This window comes from Dermacentor albipictus, chromosome 1, assembly GCF_038994185.2.
Source record: "Dermacentor albipictus isolate Rhodes 1998 colony chromosome 1, USDA_Dalb.pri_finalv2, whole genome shotgun sequence".
NCBI classification, from domain to species: domain Eukaryota; kingdom Metazoa; phylum Arthropoda; class Arachnida; order Ixodida; family Ixodidae; genus Dermacentor; species Dermacentor albipictus.
Genome location: NC_091821.1, coordinates 374,582,276 through 374,602,628, shown reverse-complemented (window position 1 = coordinate 374,602,628; position 20,353 = coordinate 374,582,276). Strand labels below are relative to the sequence as shown.

Here is a 20,353-nt window from a genome sequence, read left to right as displayed (position 1 = left end):
AGGGCCCACTGCACATCCTAAAGCTAAAGAAATTTTTAAAAAGTGATCATACAGGTCATGAATGAATAACAAAGTAGGAAGAAAAAAACAATGCGGGAGTAATTAGCTTACATCTGACCTAATTGCTAGTCTAATGGGTTTAATGAAAAATGGAAAGCTTTAGGATGTAGTTGAGGTTTTACTGAAAAAAATGATGCCTAATTCAATAAAATCAGTTGATGCAAACATTATGAAAAGTTCCGTAAGGCAAAGGCATTTGATCGAAAAAGCAAAGCTGAGAAAATTGCATTCAAAGTTTTGCTTACTCTGCCACTTTTGTTTACTTATCACATGGAAAAATTTAATGCTTTAGCATGCAGCCCAGTCATTACTGAACACAATAACACCAAACTCAAAGAAATCTGTTCATGTAAAGATTGTGAAAACCTCTGTATTGCATTGGTACTTGGCAAAAAAAAAAAAAAAGCTCAGAAAGTCGTCTTTACTTGCTGCGCCCACGTTCATTAGCTCGAACTTGCGGGAAGTCGCGGACTTCTTCGCCAATGAAGTTTTATTGTCTGCGTACTTTTCACGCCCCGCGCACTCCGCGCAAAACACCGCGTCGAAGCGTTGAGCACGCGAGCTCGGTTCAGCCGCGTCCGTCGGCACCGAAGCGGCGTTCGGAAACGCCGAAGTCGACGTTAGGCTTAGGTCAGCCGGCTCGGCCGCTTCCGACGACACGGAATCCGAAGCGACTTGCAGCGTTTCAAAAGTTAGCATTTTCGACGGGCTTAGTCCAGGCGCATCCACCGGCACTGCAGAGACTTGCGGTAACACCGAAGTTGACACCGATCGGGACTGTCCGGCCGCGTCCACCGGCGAAGCTGTTGTTGGCGAGCTCACTCCAGCCGCATCCACTAAGGCCACAGCCATATCTCTATGCCACAGCAGCTTGCGGCATCACCGAAGCTGTAGTTCTCGATGATGTAGCGCTCTTATTCCATGCGCGCCTCTTTTTGCTGACTGCTTTTCGCGTGCTTGCTTTCAAGCGCGCGTCTCGCGCCATCGTGACACGCGGAACAAAGACACCAGGCACGCAAAAGCAAGAAATTCGTGGTTAAAAGAGGCGACTCAATAACCAAAATATCTACAAGAACGATAAAGAAAAAGGCAGAACGAAAAATACAAGAGGAATGCGAAAAATGACGTGCGCGCCGGCGAAAGCAGACGACGCGAAGAACAACGCGGCCGCGGGGCCGCGGCAGGCGAAGCATGCGTCACGGCCAACCAGAGGGCTGCGCCTCGGGGAGGCGCCCGCTTCACCCAATCAGCGGCTGTCTCGCGACGATTTCGCTCTTGAGAACGGGTGCTTGGGGTGCCGATCGCTCCGCTGCACGAGGGTCTACAGCGTGCCGAGGGGCGCCAGAATGGAGAGCGGGAAACCAGCTTTCAAACGAGACCAAGATGGCGCCGATCGGTTCGCGTCGCGCGGAGCTACGGCAGCTTGAAAATGAGGCAAATCTTCGCGCTTGGCGTTCAATTTCAGCTCACCGACGTTTCTAAATTGCCGTTTTTTTTATACTTCGAGTAGGAATTGAGCCATAATATTTTGTAGAGGCATAGTTGGGACATTAAAGACTTCAAAAACGCAATTTTTTAAAATTGCCATTTTTGACCATTTTTCGCGATTTCAAGACCCGCGTCCCCCCTTAAACGGACATAAAGGCAAACACTAAAGGACACAGACTAAGGCAAGCTAAAGTGATAGATTAGTGCTCGAGAATCTCTAAGGCATCAATATTATCGCGAATAGAGCCTTAATAATCAAGAAATTGAGGTAAATGCAGGACATGATTAGAGACTAGCCCGGGACATTCAAGCACTTGCCTGATGACAAAAGCACCCCCGAATTAAATTCAGTGACTAGTACACAACTACTAGTTGCATAAAACATCCTCATATTCTAAAAAAAAAAAGGACTCATTGAAATTACCCTTGACAATGACGCAGGCGGTAGAAAGGTTTCATTTTTGCTCAATTCCGCACCACGCATGCTTTCGCGTTTGAGCAGTTTCGTTATTGCATAGTGCTGCGCTGGTTTTGCTTGCTCGCGAAACTCGCACAAACTGCAAGTGGCAGAGAATTCAAGTACCATGTGATGTCGTGGGATGCCTGAATAGTCTACGCCACTTCACCAAAAAGCACCTGCTGCGGAAAATCTGCCACTGTTTCTTGGGTCGGTGCCGCTGTCTGTCGGGACCGTTTTACTCACCAAAGGCAGCAAAGGGTGGTGATGGCACATGCAACGTCACCACTTTCCCGATTGGGTGGCAGGAGATTTGAATTTCGATAAAGGTATTCGGACCCTTGGGATACAATTTTCTCGTAAACTGGCGTTGAAGCAGGAACTTGGTATTTTTTTTTTAACATTCGCCTCAGTCGGCAGCAAATCCACACGCTGCAACAGTGTAGTGTCACGCCGAATGCCGGCACTGTACGGAACACTTTCACTCGGTGGCGAGCTGGCTAGGCCTAGTTCGGCATTGTCTGCGGCTTTGGCAGCACACTGTTCTCGATGTTCCCTGAAGGAATGGAACGCTTCCCGGGTCGGAAATCGTTGCGCACTTGTCACAAACACATGAGACACGCCGTGGCGTCACCGACGGCACGGAGAACGACAGGTACCTTGCACAGCCAACCACAGCATGCGCTTCTGGTCACGCAAGCTAGTCAATAAATGGGATCGCACATTAGGACGTCTTTTCTTTCCGGAGTCACTTTTGGCAGGAAATTGAAGAAGAAGAAAGACTCCTCTTTCCAACGAGACTAAGATGGCTGTGATCGCCAAGTAGGAACAGAGCTATGCACTGTGAGGAAAAGGGTTGTTTTTTGCGCTGAATTCAGCTCACAAAGATGTTATGAATTGATATTGCGGGCAAAATACTGTTCCGCGAGATATGAAACTTGGCGAATTAAAGGAACAGTGACTGTAGGTATTGAAAATGTTATGTTCAAAAAATCTATTTTTTTCGCGATTTTTTCGCCTGAAGACCCATGTCGTATCGTAGAAGTATTGATAGAGGCAGAACCGACCTGCAACAGAAGCGCTGGCCATGCCTAGCCTAGTGCAAACGTATCTCGCTCAAGTCGGGCCTAAACAAAGGGCCACATATGTAAAGAGCAAAGCAGTGCAGCCTGCGTTGCAATGCCGGCGTAGCCAACATGCTCTCTTGCACTAGCACCCTCCCCATCCACAATGGTATGGAGTTTGAATTACCAGTGGTGGTGTGGATTTCAGAGTGAATTAGCAGGATGCATCACATATTGCTTTCAGTACAGTGTTGAACAAATTGAAATGAATGAAACATTGTGGAACTTATAATTATACGAACTTTCGAATTAATGAGTTGTGAATTCCAGTAATTCTGACTTGCCATGTGGTCCCGGCAAGCAATGTTTTACTTAAGGGGGGACACCCCACTTAAGTTTTCTTTTTTTATTTGTGGCCACAATTTGATAAAACTTCCATCACTTATGTATTTTGACATGCTGATTTCAAATATTCAATTGTTTTTCCCATGCAACAAGTACTTTTCAAAATATAAGCAATTCATGCTTTTTTGTATGGACTAATTTGGAGGCAAGTTCTCTCTACAATGCTGGCTGTTAATGAAGGAGACTGGCACATCAAAATGATGTTGAATGATCAGAGGTTGCAGTGCTACAAGAATGAATGTTCTAAACTGATTTATGCCAAAGTTACAGCATGTCAAACTTTTGTAAGCAGAAGGCATTTGTGAAACCCTGGAGAAACTATTACTTTTGCAAAATTTCTGTAATGATATTTGTTCACATTTTAGGCCTACTGCACTCCCAATTTGTCCACCTTTCTGACGAAAAAAGAATTATTGCAATAAGATGAGTAGAACCAGAAACATCGTCACTCCAAAACTACACTACCATCAAAAATGTTTTGAGAAAACGAGAAAAAACATTTCAGGACATGTTCATGGTGATTACGGCAAATGCTTGAATACTAAATTGATCAAGGATGATACAGGGGTCCAACCAGGCAAAAATTAAACTTTCGCTTCTTTAAGGGGGGACACTAATTCAAATAATGTTCATGATGTTTCATATCAATATTCATGAAACTTTCTATCCTTGTTAAGACTTGTGCTGATTTCAAATATCTAATTATTTTTCCAATGGGTCATTTAGTTCTGAAGATAAATGAAATTCATTGTTCATAATTTGTAGAAACAATAGGGAAAAAAAAAGGGCTACGGAATTCGTATTGGCACATGCCTGGGTACTAGAAAACATAAGGAACATAAGGGTAGGAATACCGTTTTGATATATCAAATATTAGTAATTTTATAGCAATTCAATCTTTACTGTTCGAATTGTGGCTACCCTACTGTCTGATCTAAAGCAGAATTGGAAATTTTTAAAGCATAAATTCCGAAATCTGACCCTACATTGTGTACAAGTGAAAAGTCGGTGTTTCGAGGAAACGAGAAAAAAGGATTACATTCACTTATAATCAAAAGTACAGAAATAATTTTGCATTATTTTGCAGTGAAAGTGGCTAAAAGCCACCAGGAATGTAGTCGCTCTGACCACGGCCACCCAAATGCGGCAAAAACATCATTTAGCGCCGTTCGTCGATTCCCGGTGGCTTGCATAGCGCGCGCGGCAAGGTTGTCGTTTTTTGTCGTTCACGCGGGTCGAGCTCCACCCCGACGCGATATCGCCGCAACACGCGCACGTGATAACAATCTTTATGGCGAGGCCAGATTACCGTTCGCTTTTGCCTCCTGCGACGCTGCCGCCGCACACCTTGCACTTGACAAAAGACATCAGTGCGTTCACGGAGTCCTACTGAGGATAGCGAAGCCTGCCTCGGCGTCGACTGGCACGGCTGCAACGCCGTCGGCGCGAGTAAGCAAATCCAGCACCCGCATTGTTGCTGACGTTGACGCAAGAACTCGAAGTTTTTTTGAGCATTCATCTCCCTCTGCAACAAATCCGCACGCTGCAACATTGCAGTGTCACGCCGAACGCGGCCGCTGTCCGTAACGATTTCACTCATTTGTGAACTGGCTAGGCCTACTTCGGCATCGTCCGCGGTTTCGGCATTATTTGCAGTTGGCGGCGAGCTACTCTCGATGCTTTCAGAAGGAATGGAGCGCTTTTGAAAGTTATAAGCTGATCGCTTCTTCTTTTTGCCGAACTTGTTCCTCATGGCGAACTTTCCCGGTGGATCGGACATCGTTGGGCATGGTGCCATCAAACCTACGATACGCGCAGTCGCGTCGCTTGCGGAGTGGAGCAGACGATGGGAACCTCGCGCAGCCAACCACAGCACGCGTGTTTGGTCACGTGCGCTAGTCAACGAATCGGATCGCGCGTTCGGGCTTTTTTTCTCCCCAGATTTCAACGTCACTGGCGTACAGACAGAGTCACTTTTGGCGGGACATTAAAGAAGGAAGGCTCCTCTTTCCAACGAGACCAAGATGGCTGCGATCGCGCCCGTAGAAAAAGAGCTACGCGCCGCGATAAAAAGGGCTGTTTCTGCGCGGAATTCAGCTCACAGTGATGTTATAAATTGATATTGCGGACGAAATACTCTTCCTTGAGATTCGAAACTTGGTGAATTAAAGGAATATTAGCTGTAGAATTCGAAAATTTCTTTTTCAAAAAATCGATTTTTTCGCGATTTTTTTCGCCGCAAAGAGCCGTGTCCCCCCTTAATGGCATTAAACTCTGATTGATTCAAACCCTCAAAGCATGCCTATCGTGGAGCGTCACAAATGAGGAATGCAAATAAACAAAATATGGGTGGAAGCGGTACGGGAACAAAAGGAACACACTGCATTTTTATATTCTTGCGTTCACAACCATGCATGAAATGATGGCTGCTTGCCTGAGGATCCGAGTGGTCACCATCCATGATAATGTTGATCACAACTATGAATTTGTCTCAAGCAATTGCAGCAAGCAGTATTTTTGTTTCCCCTTACGCACTTGTTTTGGTTACATTCATTTCTGCATGCGAAACGCAGCGCTGCGACGATCTCAATATCTGATCCCTTGTGTTTACAGCAGTACCAAGATGACAGTACTGTGACAATAGAAAGCCATAAATTCCGCTGCATACTTCTTCGAAATATTTTGCCATCAGATAAAAAAAGGTCTTGAAATGGCAGAAAAGAAATTCATTAGATTGGAAATTTCTAGCAATTTGGCCATTTCCTTGCTGCATCCTCCTTTTATTTTAAGATTATTTCATGTTTTCGGGCTATACGAATTTGTGCGCCGTCCGAGAGATTTCTACCATCAAGATTCTTCCGTGTTCACAAAAGCCAACCGTCTGTAGATGCGTGAAAGAGATGCTGCTCACTTGAGACATTAATGAGGCGCCCCTCAAGGTCATCCAGCTGAGCACGTACAGCGGACGCCAGGGCCTGGTCTGGCTCTCGGCGGCCACGCTCAAGGGCCAGCTGCAACGCGGCCCGTTCCCTCTGAAGCAGGGCATGCTGCACACCTCGCTGGGGAGACTCACGCTGGGCCATCTTCTTCATCACCTGTGTGCCAATGCCATGATGACTGATACCACTCACTAATAAAAATTATTAGACTGGGTTAGGTTCATAATCAGATGCAGGAAGCTAATGGATACACTGAAATCTCAGTACCATGCTGGTATGGGCTATTGTATTGACAGCTTTAGTTTAGCATATTTAGACTAACAGTGGGCTCAAAATATGTACGTGTAAACATTTTTCAAATTTTAACATTGCCAGATATGCATGGTTTACATAAAGAGCATGGACAAACTGGTGGTAATCCTGGACACCTGCTTCAAACTGTTGGCAGTGCTCACTTTGTTCATAGCTAATGAGTGTGTAAAACAGCTTTCGCATAGTCTCAAGCCATCTCGACGACATAGTAAATTATGGATAATCTGCGCAGTTTTCGAGTTAGTTTCTCATTTCGAATGACTCGCAGCCTAACAAGAGGAACATCTTTAAATGGTAGCACCACCAATCAGCGATTTCAAGAGCTAGGCACAATGGCTGATTTGTACTGATTTCATTGCATCTGCCGGCATGGATGCAGTGATTGGATTCTATGCTGAGCACCCGGAGTTTTTTTTATCCAAGCTTCGGCGTGGCGCGAGCATATGACGCAAGTCCTTGTTTGCACAACGCCACAACGCTCTCTGGCACAGTACTGAAATGATGATGTTGATGTGGCTCCAGAAGCAAAACCACATGGGGTTTGGAGGCCGTTGTTTTGATCTCTGAGGCTTGTTCTACCGGCTGCCCGATGAGGACGACGCAGCCGGAATTGCGCAACAAAAAGTGGAAACACAGTGTTAACCGATGTGTTATGCGGATACAAACTGCATTACGTTCAATGGCCGCTGAGTTGGGGATTTGACTTTATTACTTTTAAAACTAAAGTATGTTTAAGCGGGTACTGTTTTACGAGCCTTTACTGTATAGTCGAAGCCGGCTATATCGAACTTGCAAAAAAACGCCTATCAGTTCGATATTGGGAATAATTCGATATAAGCCTGCTAAAGAAATGGACGTCATAAAACCACGTACCATTTATAAAATCCCTTTATTGATGAAACTAGCTTAGCTTCACATGAAATAGTCCTGTATTTTCTTCTGCTTGGGCAATTTTGCTGCCTGCAACGCACGCACTTCTCCACATTGTCTAAAGAGTCGGAGCAGCTGAGGCCACAACCTTCCACATTCGTGCGGAATACTGGACTAGTGCGACTGCACCAATCACCTCAGAGGAGTGGGCAAAGGACCTCACTTTCACTTGTGCTCGGTGCGATGTTGGCAATGTAGCCTTTATTTTTGGCCTCTCCCATGGTGGTGACACCATCATCTGCACTCACACTCGTTGAATGTTGACTCGTCAATGGCTTCCGGAAATTCTGACAGCTCGTTCCAAACTTCGGCAACACCGGCAACGGCTTCGTCGCACCTATCCGAACAGATGAACCACTTGTACACGGCTGTGCGTACGCGTCGGGCGCCACGGGCACCAGGTTGCGAGCTTGTCCACTTTAGCCTTAATCTCCCCCTTATTCTTCAAGATCGTGCTGAGAGTGCACCTCGGAATCTTGCATGTGGTGGGGTCATCGGATTTCTCACCGCGTTCAACCTGATTTATCATTTCAAGCTTTGTGGCCAAAAGAAAATTCTGCCGCTTCATCACGGCAACACTGCGGAAGAAGGCCAACAAGGCACAAACACACTGAACCAAAAAAGCAGCAAGACAATTCGCATTTGCGTAACTTGCGCCATCTTGCACGACGAGAGCACAAGAGTCTCTGATTGGCTAAGTAAGCGCTGTAGGCAGGCCAGGATCATTTATTGCAGGGTAGTGTCGATGACTAGCATGACGCAGTGCGATCAAGGTAGGGAGAGTGGTTTGATGGAGCCGCGGTGGTGGGGAAATCCGGCGGCACAAGGGAGACCCAACTTCTGGGGGCACTTTTGCGCCACTTGTCGTTCGGTATATCGGGAGTCGCTGCTGTTTTTGTTCGATGCAAGCATAATTTTTGCAATATATGCTCATTGTAACTATACCGCGTTCGGAGATTCTTCGATATACAGAATTATTCGATGTAAATGGGTTTGATGTAGTCTGGTTTGACTGCAGCGATTTCAGGTCTAGTAGACCTGAAATGCGTGAGAACAATGCCCGTGGCTGACTCAAATGTTCTGTAATGATTGGTGCTTAGATGCTACGGGATTTCATTAGGTTGGCCATACACAAGCACTCTTATGTATCAGTTCTTGTGCCAAGAGATCACATAGAACATTTTCCAATTCACGCTGATAAGAGACTCCACTGTTCTTCGCTTAATAGAAAGCAATTAAGGGGGGAGGTGGCGATCAGAGCTAACTTTTTTGTTCTTTGACCTAGAGCAACGAAATTTGGCAGCCACATTCAAAAGTGTCTGAAATAAAGAAATATGCAGTTTCATTACGATACCTTGACTAGTTTTCAAGTTACAAAATGTTACATGTGTTCCGCTTGTGGAAAACCTGGCACTGTAACAAAACATGCCAGGGAGCTGCCTGTAGTTTTAATCCTTGCTCAAAACAGCACTACAAGGTACAACCGTTCCAAAATTTTTTTAACTGCTTTATCTTTTTTTTTACGCAGAACATTATGTTCACTTTTTCTAATTGTACCAGAACTTGCTATTCACAAATAAGCATGCAGAATAATAACTAAGCCCTCAGCAAGATATTGAAGACTGTCATATCCTCAAGCACACTTCAGAGAATACATAAAAACAAACAGGACCAAAACTGGTCCAGGCATTCCCATGCTACCAATTCCACAGACAATGCAGAGTGCCCAAGACACACTTTTGAGAAAACGTCTCTCAAAGTTTTTGGAACAGTTCCCATCTCTCAAAATGCACCATTATTGTAGTTTTTGCTGTCTTTGCTTACAGGTGACTTTTTGGGTCTCTGCCCTTTGATTCGCGCAGATCGAGGTGCTGACGAGTGAAGTATCTAGCAGCGCAGTCCGAGGTGCCGATGTGTGAAATGCCTAGTTGCAGGCTCTAAGAGTCGACATTTGATGTGCTTAGTTGCGCAGTTCGAGGCACCGATGCACGGAGTACCTAGCCGCGCAGTCCTAGGTACCGATTAGGGAAATGCCTAGTCGCGGGCTCGAGTAGTCGACACTCGGATGTGCTTAGTCATGCAGTTCGAGGTCCCGAACCGCAAAGTACCTAGCCGCGCAGGTCAAGGTGCCGACGCACGATGTACTTCGTAATTGCGCTGTCGGAGGTGCCGATGCCTATTTCTTGTGCTTAGGCGAGGGTCTGAGATATACGCGCGCGATGGTGCTTGATCGCCGAGTTGGAGACTCCTATGCGCGAAATGCTTCGCGGCGGGTCCGAGGATTGTGTGCGCGATGTGCTTGGTCCGTAACACCGAGTGCCGAAAGGCTTAGCCGCGTGTCCGGATTCCGCGCACCAATTTTGGTAGCGATAGCATCGGCGACGTGGACAAGTATGCTTAGCTGCAGGCCTGAGACGTCCACAAACGCAGAGATCGGCCATGCTACTGCGATGTCTGCGTAGCGCCCATTTTGACATGTCGAGATTACAGCCAGTGGAGACTTCCAGACTCATGACGTGCAAAGAGCCGAGCAGACGACGCGAGCGCCGGACCAATGGCGAACGCTGGAGTCACGTGGCGGGCACGGCCAATCGCAGACTCCGGCACGGCCTTCAATCATTTGCTTTTTGTGTGCTTGTTTTTGCATGGAGAACGTAGCTGAAGCGACAAATTTGAAGGCTGAGAAATGCGCTTTCCAACGAGACCAAGATAGCGGCGCTCCGTTGCACCGTTCCGGAGATGCTGTGGCTTGAAAAATGCTGTTCTTTATTTCCGCGCGCGAAATTTTTCCCCACCTTGGCTGATGAAAATTTTTTTAGAGCACTTCTACGTGGTTTGCAGTGATGATATTTCGGAATCGGATAGAAAAAGAGTAATAAAAATTGCAAATGTAATTTTCAAAAATTCAATCTTTTGGCCATTTGTCGAGGTGCGAAAGCTACGTCCCCCCTTAAGCTAAAACAGTTGGCAACACACACACATCACAGCTGATGATGCGCATTGCATGTTTGTGCAGTCAAGAGAAACTTCCACATACTATAGTTCCCGCTGTACCAAATGGCTACACAGTGGTCTTTCAATGCCCTCATATGAACTCACAATACGGGTTATCAGTCACGGGTGATCAGCCAGCAAATATCACAAATGCATATAGCAAAGCTGGTATGTGTGCATACCTCAAAGGGACACTAAAGAGAAAAATTATTTCTTCTGCATCAGTAAATTACCTTTCTACGACACCAAAAACACCACTCTTACCACGATAAGACGCTTGGTAAGCCAGAAAAAGCGAAAGAGCGAAAGACAGGTGGCAATGCCTCCTTGAAGCTCCCGCACCTGGTCGCTGTGACGTCATGGATATTGATGGCAACTTCTAGGGCCTACTTAAGTATATAGTGGTAAAGATTGACTACATTGTGTTCTAAAAGAACCAAATATTAAACATGGCAAGCTTTGGGAACGTTTAGTCAGCCAATGCGGCCCAAATGCGAAAAAATTCTTTGGAATCCCCGACATCATACTGACGTACCAGTGCCGGGGTTTTGGCATGAAATTCAAATACTGATACTTCGACCTTCATTTTCTCATCTAATAATCAAACTATTATATTGAAATGATTGCCTCCAGAGTTCTCCAACAATTCTTTATTAGTCTAAACTGATTTATGGTTTCGCTTTAGTGTCCCTTGAATGATGAAAGTTAGCGCGGAGAATGTTTCAAAATAGGAATTTGCGGAGCACAGTTTAAACTGACAGCGTTGCAGAGTCAAGATCCCACACATGACATCTGCACTTTGCAACAGGCAAGTGCGAAACGCACTAACTGCCTCAACAGATTTTTCCATGTTTGTGGAGTTGGCAAAAACAACAAATTGATTTAACGGTCGAAATTCATTTTCAAAGCCTCACCGACAATTCACAAATCGTTAGTCAAAAAGTGGCAACGCACATGCATTCGATGCGGCAAACGCAAAAGGCTTCTCGTGGCCTAGGAAACCACCGCACACCTGCACAGCCAGCAATACTGCCACTTTTATTTTTTTTTTCCGCCCCTCCGTTTGTTTACTCGCTCCAAGCCTCTTCCTCTTCTTTTGCATCGCCCTCATTGCTCTCTACTTGGCCAGCACGCCTCACTGAGAAGTGCGCTTGCTGCCTCGCTTGTCTGCGGGATTTCCTGGCAACTGCATTAAAACTAGTATTTCGTCTTACATGGATGCACTATAAGTGGCATGAACATACACGGAGTTCTATGAGACGATGAACAGCAGTCAGAGAACACCGCATTATATCCGGTCCTGCACTGTAAGTGTTTACGTTATGAGTGGTCTAGGAGTGGAATGCACACATTACTGCATCTTACTGAAAGACTGTCTGTGCTGTTCTAGAGACACTTTGAACAGCAGCAACACAAACTGTTGAGATCAACCAGAAATTTAGCCCGCTGAAGCAAATTTATAATGCAGTCAGGAAAATAGAAAGCAACATCCCTAAGCGCAATACATGTAACAGCAGTGTGGAAGACTTACGAGAGCAGTGTAAAAGGCAGCCTGTGCAGTGGTCAACTGGGAGAGCATCTCAGCAGCCTCGTCCAGACAGTCTGCATTCATAGCACGCACAGCCAGAAACATCTTGGCTTCTTGCTTGAGGGCCCTTGTCTCCTGTGGCCCTGTCAGGGCACTACTGGCTGACACACAAAATAGCCGGCGCGATGCCGACAGTGGGCTGCTGGTGCTGCCAGACTTTTCCAGCATAGAAAGAACAACTTCCCAATAGTGTGCCGCCCTGTCTTCTAGGGCCTTAGACTCCTCCTCCAGGCCATCAGCACGCCTGGACGACGACTGTAAACCAGAACCATGAGGACAATGTCATAATGCAATGCACACCAAAGTTCAAGGTTTTCATTCCAGTGCAACATGCTGGAGCGCAATCCTGTAAGTTTGAAAAGGCAACAGTTTGCTTGCCCTCTCAATATTGTTAAAAATCGCCCTTTCATAAAAGCACCATTTTGTTTGCTTTCCAAATCGTCACACGATAATATCCCAGCATGTTACATGGGCAACCTTAAAAACATGTGAGAAATGCGAAGTCCAATATACAAGAAAAAATTAGAGGTGTGTGAATACTAAATAGTAGATTTCTAATTGAAGATCAGAAAATTTATCACCAAGTTTAATGCTTACAAATTTTGGACAAGAAAACATGGCGCTGCATATGCTCGAGCGTCTCCTAAGCATTGCATAACAAAAATGCAACAAGCTATCAATAACTTGGGTACATGTAAATCAAGATAAAGTATAACCTCATTATAACAGACCTTGAGAGTGAATAAGATTTTGAGCTGTTGGAAAAAAAGTATGTAGTACAAGTAATACTGTTACAACAGACCTTTGTAAACACTAAATGGGTCTGTTATAACCAGAGTGAATTACAAGTCACAAACACAGATAAAGAATGCATTTATTCCTCCCCTGAAAGAAGCTTGTAAGCTTCGACTGCACTGTATGTTAAACAGCTTTGGTGATGGAGACAATACATGTCTCATCATTACAAGGCTGTTCACTTCATCTGCTGTCATAGTATTTTGCTCAAAATAGTTCTTTAGGCATTGTATGTATTCCAAGGCTTGAGGAGTTGCTACTTTCTCGGCTACAAGCCTTGTTATGTCCTTCCCTTCCTCTTCTACATCTTGATCAGCAGTAGACACTCTCCAGAGTTGATCTACAATTTCTTAATCTGTCAGGTGTTTCGTTTTGACCAGTAAAAATATTATGCAAAGTAAATATTGCTTTTATGTTCGTTGTTCTTCTTTTTTTTTTTTGAAACAATTTGAGGCGATTGCCGACTATTTTAAAATGCTCGGTCAGACAGCAAACAACTGATCATGGGTGAGAACCCCACAAAAGATATCTTTAAAAAATTGAGTAATACCTTGTTAATTTAGAAAATTTTATAATTAACTCATCCTTTGGCCCAAGAAATGTAAGCAGCTTTGCTTCCGAGGAAGCAGAAAACTGGAAAGCCCCCACAAGCTTCCCAATCACAAGCGAATAATGCATTCACCGCACTGTCGCTGCTGCCACAAAGGGCGGCAAAAGTGCAGCAATTCAAGGGGTGGGGGGGTGGGGGGGAACCAAGCTGGTGTCAGTCGGTTATATTGCGCAGAAACAGCACTCAGTCAAAGTGACGGTTGTTCCAGCAATTACGCGCCGCCGCCACGGCTTGTTATATACAGTCGCCATCTGATAAATCGGACATCAATAATCCACACAGCTTCGTGGCAGCACCAATGGCCCCATAGACTTATATGTGTAAAGATGAGCAATATTTCGGACAGCCGCCAGCTCTACATTCGATTATCCGGACTCCGTCCATGCCTCTAGTGCACACCAACTCTGTCAGCATTATGTCCTCTGGCAATCTCGACGAGACACCAAGTATGGCCTCAGAGTTTGCATGCTAGATGGTAATCTCTGAGGCCTAGCCTTGATAGCTGCTTTACGCTTCCAAGACTTAACTACAAGTGCCAATCTTGGAGGCTTGCCTGAATTGTCAGGTCACATGAACATCGCGATCATCATATCCTTTTCCGGTACCCCGGCATATGGCCTGCTATTGCCATTCTGTTGAGTTTGCCTTGCACACAGCATTCTGCCATGCTTTGCCTGTTTGTCTAAGCTCTCTGCTGGCTCCAACAAGTCTTACTCGTGAGCTTATAGATAGGCCACATCAAATGGCCCCAACAGTGCCGTCGTAGTCCGACTCTAGATGAGTCTCGAGTCGCAGTCCGAATGAGCCCGACTTTGCAGCTGAAGAGGCTGAATTGCCACTTATCATAAAGAGCTCGAATGCGGACATCATTGATGACCTGCTGGGCTGCAGTGTGCCGGTTCCTGCCGTCGTTAGACTTGAAGACTTTGCAGATGTTGACAGCGTGGTTTTGTCGTGTGCCGAGCTGAACAATGATGCAAGAATTGAGCAAGTTCTCCCACCGTCAAACAGTGACACTGACTCGGCTGATATGCTGTGTGCTCCGGAGCCTTTCACATAAGCTGTTGCAGTCCTTGCATGGGCATGCAGCAAAACTCAAATCTGGCAGAAATACAGGCAGACTTCGTCGCACGTAAGTGGAAATGCAGCAATGCATCAACCACTTCTCCTGTGCACAGATGCCTTGAAAGGTAAATAAAGTGATCTTTCTTCAATCCATTTGATTTTTCGGGCATTCTATAGTTCGGACTTATTTACGTTCCCTTTGGAGTCTGAATTATTGGTCATCCACTGTATTTCATTGAAGTAGTAGTTTCATGGCAAATTAAGCACTGATAATTACAGAAAAGCTAGCTGACATATCAGCCCAAACATGCAATTTAAAAAAAATAAAGCTTTTAGTAATTTTTTATGGCTTTCGGAGGCCGTGTCCCTCCTCGAAAGTCTACACATGGCAACACACATCTCAAGTACCAGCAAATCCAGCGAGTCATTGCACAACCGATTCCTAGCTATTGCTGCCAACCCTACTGCGATAAGCATCTTCACCTATCCATTTAACAGCATGTGAGGCGTGGTGCAAATGGAAGCAGACTGCACGCTTTTAATAGGCGATAACCCAAATGTGCTGCCATTCCTGCTGCAGACAGCAAAAAGTGAACACGGTGTTTCACTCTTCCAGTAACCCATCACCATCTTATAACATTACGCAACAGGAGAACAAGAGCACACACTTGGCGCCGCTTCACTCCACCAGTTTGTCACGTATTGGTGTCTCGTTCTGCAACAATCTCACAACACTTTGCTTTATGTAATTGTGAACTACAGATCAGTCTGCCAAATTATTAGTGACTTCAAAACATGCGTTTTCACGGTTAGCACATTTCCTCCCACCCCCCCATTTATTTCCTAAAAGATATTTTCTAAAAAAGAAGGTTCTATTGTCTCACTCTTGTGTACTGTTGCAAAGCAATGTTGTGAAACATACCTTTTTTGCAAATGTCCTAGCCAAGTGAACAACCAGAGCAAGGTCCATGCTATGGTTTCCAATTCCACGGATCACTTCAAGCCCTCTTTGCAGAAGGCGCCTAAAGTCAGCCATTCGGTCCCTAAGCAAACAACGGAGAGGCAAGAATATACCATCCAGTTGCAGTGATGCACCGTTAAATACGAAGTTTCATTTTACATGCCCAATATCACAGCAAATGTATACAAATTGTAAACAATACAAAGTCTACTCAATATATAAAAGGTATAAAATGGACGTCATTAATTACGATATTAACAGAAGGGGAAAATGCAAACAGGTGGTCATGCTTCCAAAATAGGCCAAAACATGCTATTTATTGCAATGGCAATAATATGGGCACTTCAAGCAAATTTCCAGTGTTGGCATCAACGTGAGGCTCCATATAAAGTCAGAGTGATAAGATTGCAGCTGTCATGTGCAATACAGTGTTAGGAAAGCAGGTTGGTGGCTTGATGTGCTGCATCTTCCCTCTCTCTTGCGGGAGGGGGGAGGGGAGGAGGTCATGTTTGTCAGCGCGCGGGTACTCCACGCTTGTTGATTTAGTACACGATCTTTAAAGCAGTTTACATGATCGATAAATCGACTAAGTTTACTTCGTATTTAATCTGCAGTAATTAGCTGTTTGTGATGATGTGGATAGTGGTGTGTGGCGGTGACAAGACCAGCTTACAATGATGATTGTGTTGTGGCAACAAGAAGAAGAGAATTGGCAATGGTGATTACGGAAGACCATGTGCCACCAACAAGGAAGCAGTGCGAGACCGAGCAGAGCATAAGAGCGAGCGCAAGTCTCAAACGGCAGCTGGCAGAACGGCGGTTCACGGCTCTATGATTGGCGACCGGGTGTCCTGCTCTACGTGCGGACCTGGTTGGAGATCCCGCTCGTGGCTGAGCTCTCCTGTGCATCAGCGGCTGCTGTTATAGCGGCCTGGTGCAGTGCCTTTTGCTGGGCACCGGGGCACCTAAGCTACCTGTCCGACCGAGCCTGACGTTCTAGCAGCCGAGGCGTTACGGGCCAGCTAAGTCAGTGGCCTGGTGTTCTGCCGGCCTGCTGTTCTCCTGCTTCCACGTCACGACAAGGTGCAGCGTGATGATGATGGCGTAGACGTGGCCGTCGCAAGCAACACACCAGCTGTCTTCAAGTGTCAGACAGCGCATCGACGCACTACACAACGACAACTGTCATGGTCACCACAACGACGACGCACACTGGCGAGTAGTGATGCACGAGTGCTAGGCACATCTTTATATAGGACAAACGACTTCCGAATTCTAGTCCGCGTGTATGTAAATCGTCGTATGAAGTCCGTGTTGCATGTAAAAAGCTCCCGTCTGCCGTGTCATTACTAAAAGGATACTGGGCCCAACGGAAACAGCAAGTTTGTTTCCATCACACTGTTCCAATACCTTGCCTTTTGGACAAAACTACAACTGTCGTATCCAAACAAGTGTGTTGTACCTCTAATGCCTACGAGCATATTAGGAGCCATGCTACACATTGCATAACGACACTTGCCTTACATTTTCAACAGAGCGTTGATCAAGTATTTGAGTGAAATGAAGCTGAATGTTACCTTAAAAACTACAATTTCAAGCTCATTAGCATAATAGTGAAGTTTCCTTGCCATAGCAAAACTTGCATTGATGCATCACAGGATTTATTTTTCAATTAGGAGGTGGCTACAAGGAGCAGCAGTGCAATTGGCAATTGAGAGTGTTCTCACATCTGCATGTAAGTTAACAGCACCTGGTTCTGCAATACGAGTGGAGAGGCGTGAGAAGAGCAATTTCGTCACACTGTTGCGACAGCCCCTGCCGCATTGTCCTTGCTTTCAAGGCAAGGACAATGAAGGTTTTTATGCGGTGTTATCGTTGCCTTCAAGGCAAGGACACAGGAAAGAGAAGCAGCTTTATTGGTGAGCATGGGCCCAGAAAAGCAATGAGGTTATAAAAAATTAGTATTTCCTGTAGTACAAACTCCTAAAAATATTGCCGTGATTGAACACGATCAAACCAATTTTGTCGAGCGATAGATAGCAGTTTTGCTTGCTTGAGAAAGGTCATAGACACTGCTCAGTGCCGTCAGCAACTACCGCATCTACAATTGCATCACAAGAAAACACAAAGACGCTGCTCGGCGCAGCCCCAGAAACGAGCGAACTGATCTTCCTGCTGTGTCTCGCTTCAACGCTAACTAAGTGTCGAAAACAGAGCGCAGACGAAGCTCCCAGCACTCAGTGTACTTTGTACAACCAGTGTACCCTCTATTTTTCTGTGCCTGGGAAAAGCAGAGAACCAAGGGAGTCGGCCGTCGGCTCTAGTGCCCAATTTCGCCGCCTCGCACCGCAGTAGCATCATCGTCACTCATGAAAACGCAGGGTGCGACTGTATTTGCAGCTGTGAAATGGCTGAACTTTCAACTATTCGCATTGTTTCAAGTACAATAAAAACTTTTGTAAACACAAACCCTGAAGGACTTGTTGCTCTGGGCAACCGGCCCATTTTAGATGCATGTGTTGTTCGCGGCTATTGCTGTTTGATGCGTTCACGCATTGTCAGCTGCGCCGATACGAGAGTTGGAATCCCATGCATGGAAAATTGTTCTGTCACCGTTGTGTTCGCTTCGATTTTTGAGAGCAGTGTTTGCCAGCATATAATGGGAAAGCTTGGGTGCTGAAAGAGCGCCTGTGTGCACTACTGTCCACTCGTGTAGCAGACTACATGCAAGCTGGGAGTGCATGCCCTAAACGGCACGTAATGTTGTTAGACTCATTCAGAAGCGGTATGTGATGCCACATTTTCTTCATAAAATTTTTTAGAATTACATTTGTTGCCACTGCAAGGAAGCCACAGCTGGTAACAGAAAATGGGGAGTTGTGCCGTGCGATTTCATCATTTAGGAACTCAAAGCAGTACAAAAACAAACAAAAACAGCCACGCACTTCCTGCAACACATGAAGCTCTGCAGAACCTGAAATCCAATTTTTTTTATTCTCTTAAGTCTTCTGTTCTCAAACAGCGGCCGCATACTCTAGTGTACTTTGAAGCTGTACTAGGTGACCAATTACCCCGCCTGATTACTGCAAGCCACCTCTCTCGTACACCAACGGCAGCTGGTATAATTCATGGAGCAACAACTCGACAGTCGCTTTTCTCTCCGTTAGATTTGGTACACAACAGTATCACATACTGAGGTATACGGAACAGATGCATGCAAAAGCCTGAAAGAGAATAATACGAATTCGACATTTATTCAACGTTTCATACTGTTGCGTGGCCAAACAGACTGCATGTGCAACACGTCCGTGCAAAAGTCTGAGAAAAAAAAATGAATGCTATCAAATACAAATGCAAGTTTCGCACTGTCATCGCGGCGGGGCAGACTACATGCGGAATACGCACTTGCAAAAGCCTGAGAAAAACAGGAATGTAATCAAACACTGATGCAAACAAGAATTTGTGAGCTTCATACTGCGAGCAGCCGGTCAGGACCAGCTTTTTGTATTCTACTTACACAATGCTACCACGCGGCAGCTGCGAGTGGCGGCGATGCAGATGCCCGACGGCCTGGGGAGAGTGTTCTCCCAGGCACTGAAAAATAGACCGTTTTTTCGTAGGCGCCGCCATATTGTGAGCGCAGTGGCGCCGCCTATGAGCAGCGCCATACTGGCTTGGATGAAAGCAGTCTTTTGCATGGCAGGTATACGCTCGGCGGCGGGTTCTGGCGTCTGTTTTCGCAGTGGTGTGGCCTGCTTAGTATGACGTGCGTCATCTACGTGGTAAACGGTTCTGTGAGACGTGCTGAAGTGGTTTAAGGCGTCATGGCCGGAATTTCTGCTGGCGTTGAGGTGGACGGAACACGCAGCGCGATGTGTGCGCACATATTCGAGTCTACAATCAGCCTCGGAGATGAATTGTGTATTTCTGAATGTTCCAGTCACTAATGTGACCTTATTGCAGTATTATGCTCGATTTCTAAGCTGCAGGTTAGGAGCCATGAAACATACGCGACGATAGTAAAGCGTGAGCGTGGGTACCGTTCTGCTACGATAGGAGCTGTGATGTTATACTTTGACAAGCGTTCAAACTGTTCGCAGCAGGTTACATAGTGTGACTACTTGGTTCGATGGATGAGGTTTCCGTCCCTGAATAAAATAGTTTTGGCAAGTGATAGCAGCATATCTTACAGTCTAAATTACGCTTGTCCAGCAAAAGGACTGTTTACGAACTGCGCAAGCGTCCTAAGCAGTGGTAGGTGCTGGATTACATATATCTTTGTTCTATATACCGCATGGTCCAAGCATACCGCATCAGCGGTTATATGTTTATAAACGTTGTGCGGCGTGACTATGCGAGGCCCTGTTGTGGCGTTAGCCCGTTTTCTCTTGATTTTCTAGAAAGAGGATGATAACCGAATTTCTTTTTCGGCTGTGTTCGTTCCGTTCTCTACGACGCACTCACACGCATTACGGAAATTTTGTCCTCAAAAATAGGCATCGCATTCTTTTTATGCGATCCCTCATATATAATGGCTGTATGCAGGCCAAAAAGGCAATGCCGAAGCGCACAACTTACATATGTACCGTGCTGGATCACCAACCGCAGTGATCGCTGTGTTGAGCAGCACCATCGGCCTCATGCAAGAAGGCTACCGTAGACATATGGTAATTTCAAGCTTACTA

The 20,353-nt window shown here is 45.7% G+C and overlaps 1 protein-coding gene across 1 annotated transcript in view; it reads right to left on the bottom strand.

The window, feature by feature from the left end:
• Window positions 1–20,353, bottom strand: part of LOC135901764 (E3 SUMO-protein ligase RanBP2-like) — a 163,117-nt gene that overhangs the window by 87,700 nt on the left and 55,064 nt on the right. Inside the window, exons 16-18 of the mRNA XM_065431613.2 lie at window positions 15,630–15,750; window positions 12,181–12,492; window positions 6,386–6,569 (exon numbers count right to left, since the gene is read on the bottom strand). Of these exons, the coding sequence (XP_065287685.1) occupies window positions 6,386–6,569; window positions 12,181–12,492; window positions 15,630–15,750 (617 nt within the window). The remainder of the gene's footprint in view (window positions 1–6,385; window positions 6,570–12,180; window positions 12,493–15,629; window positions 15,751–20,353) is intronic.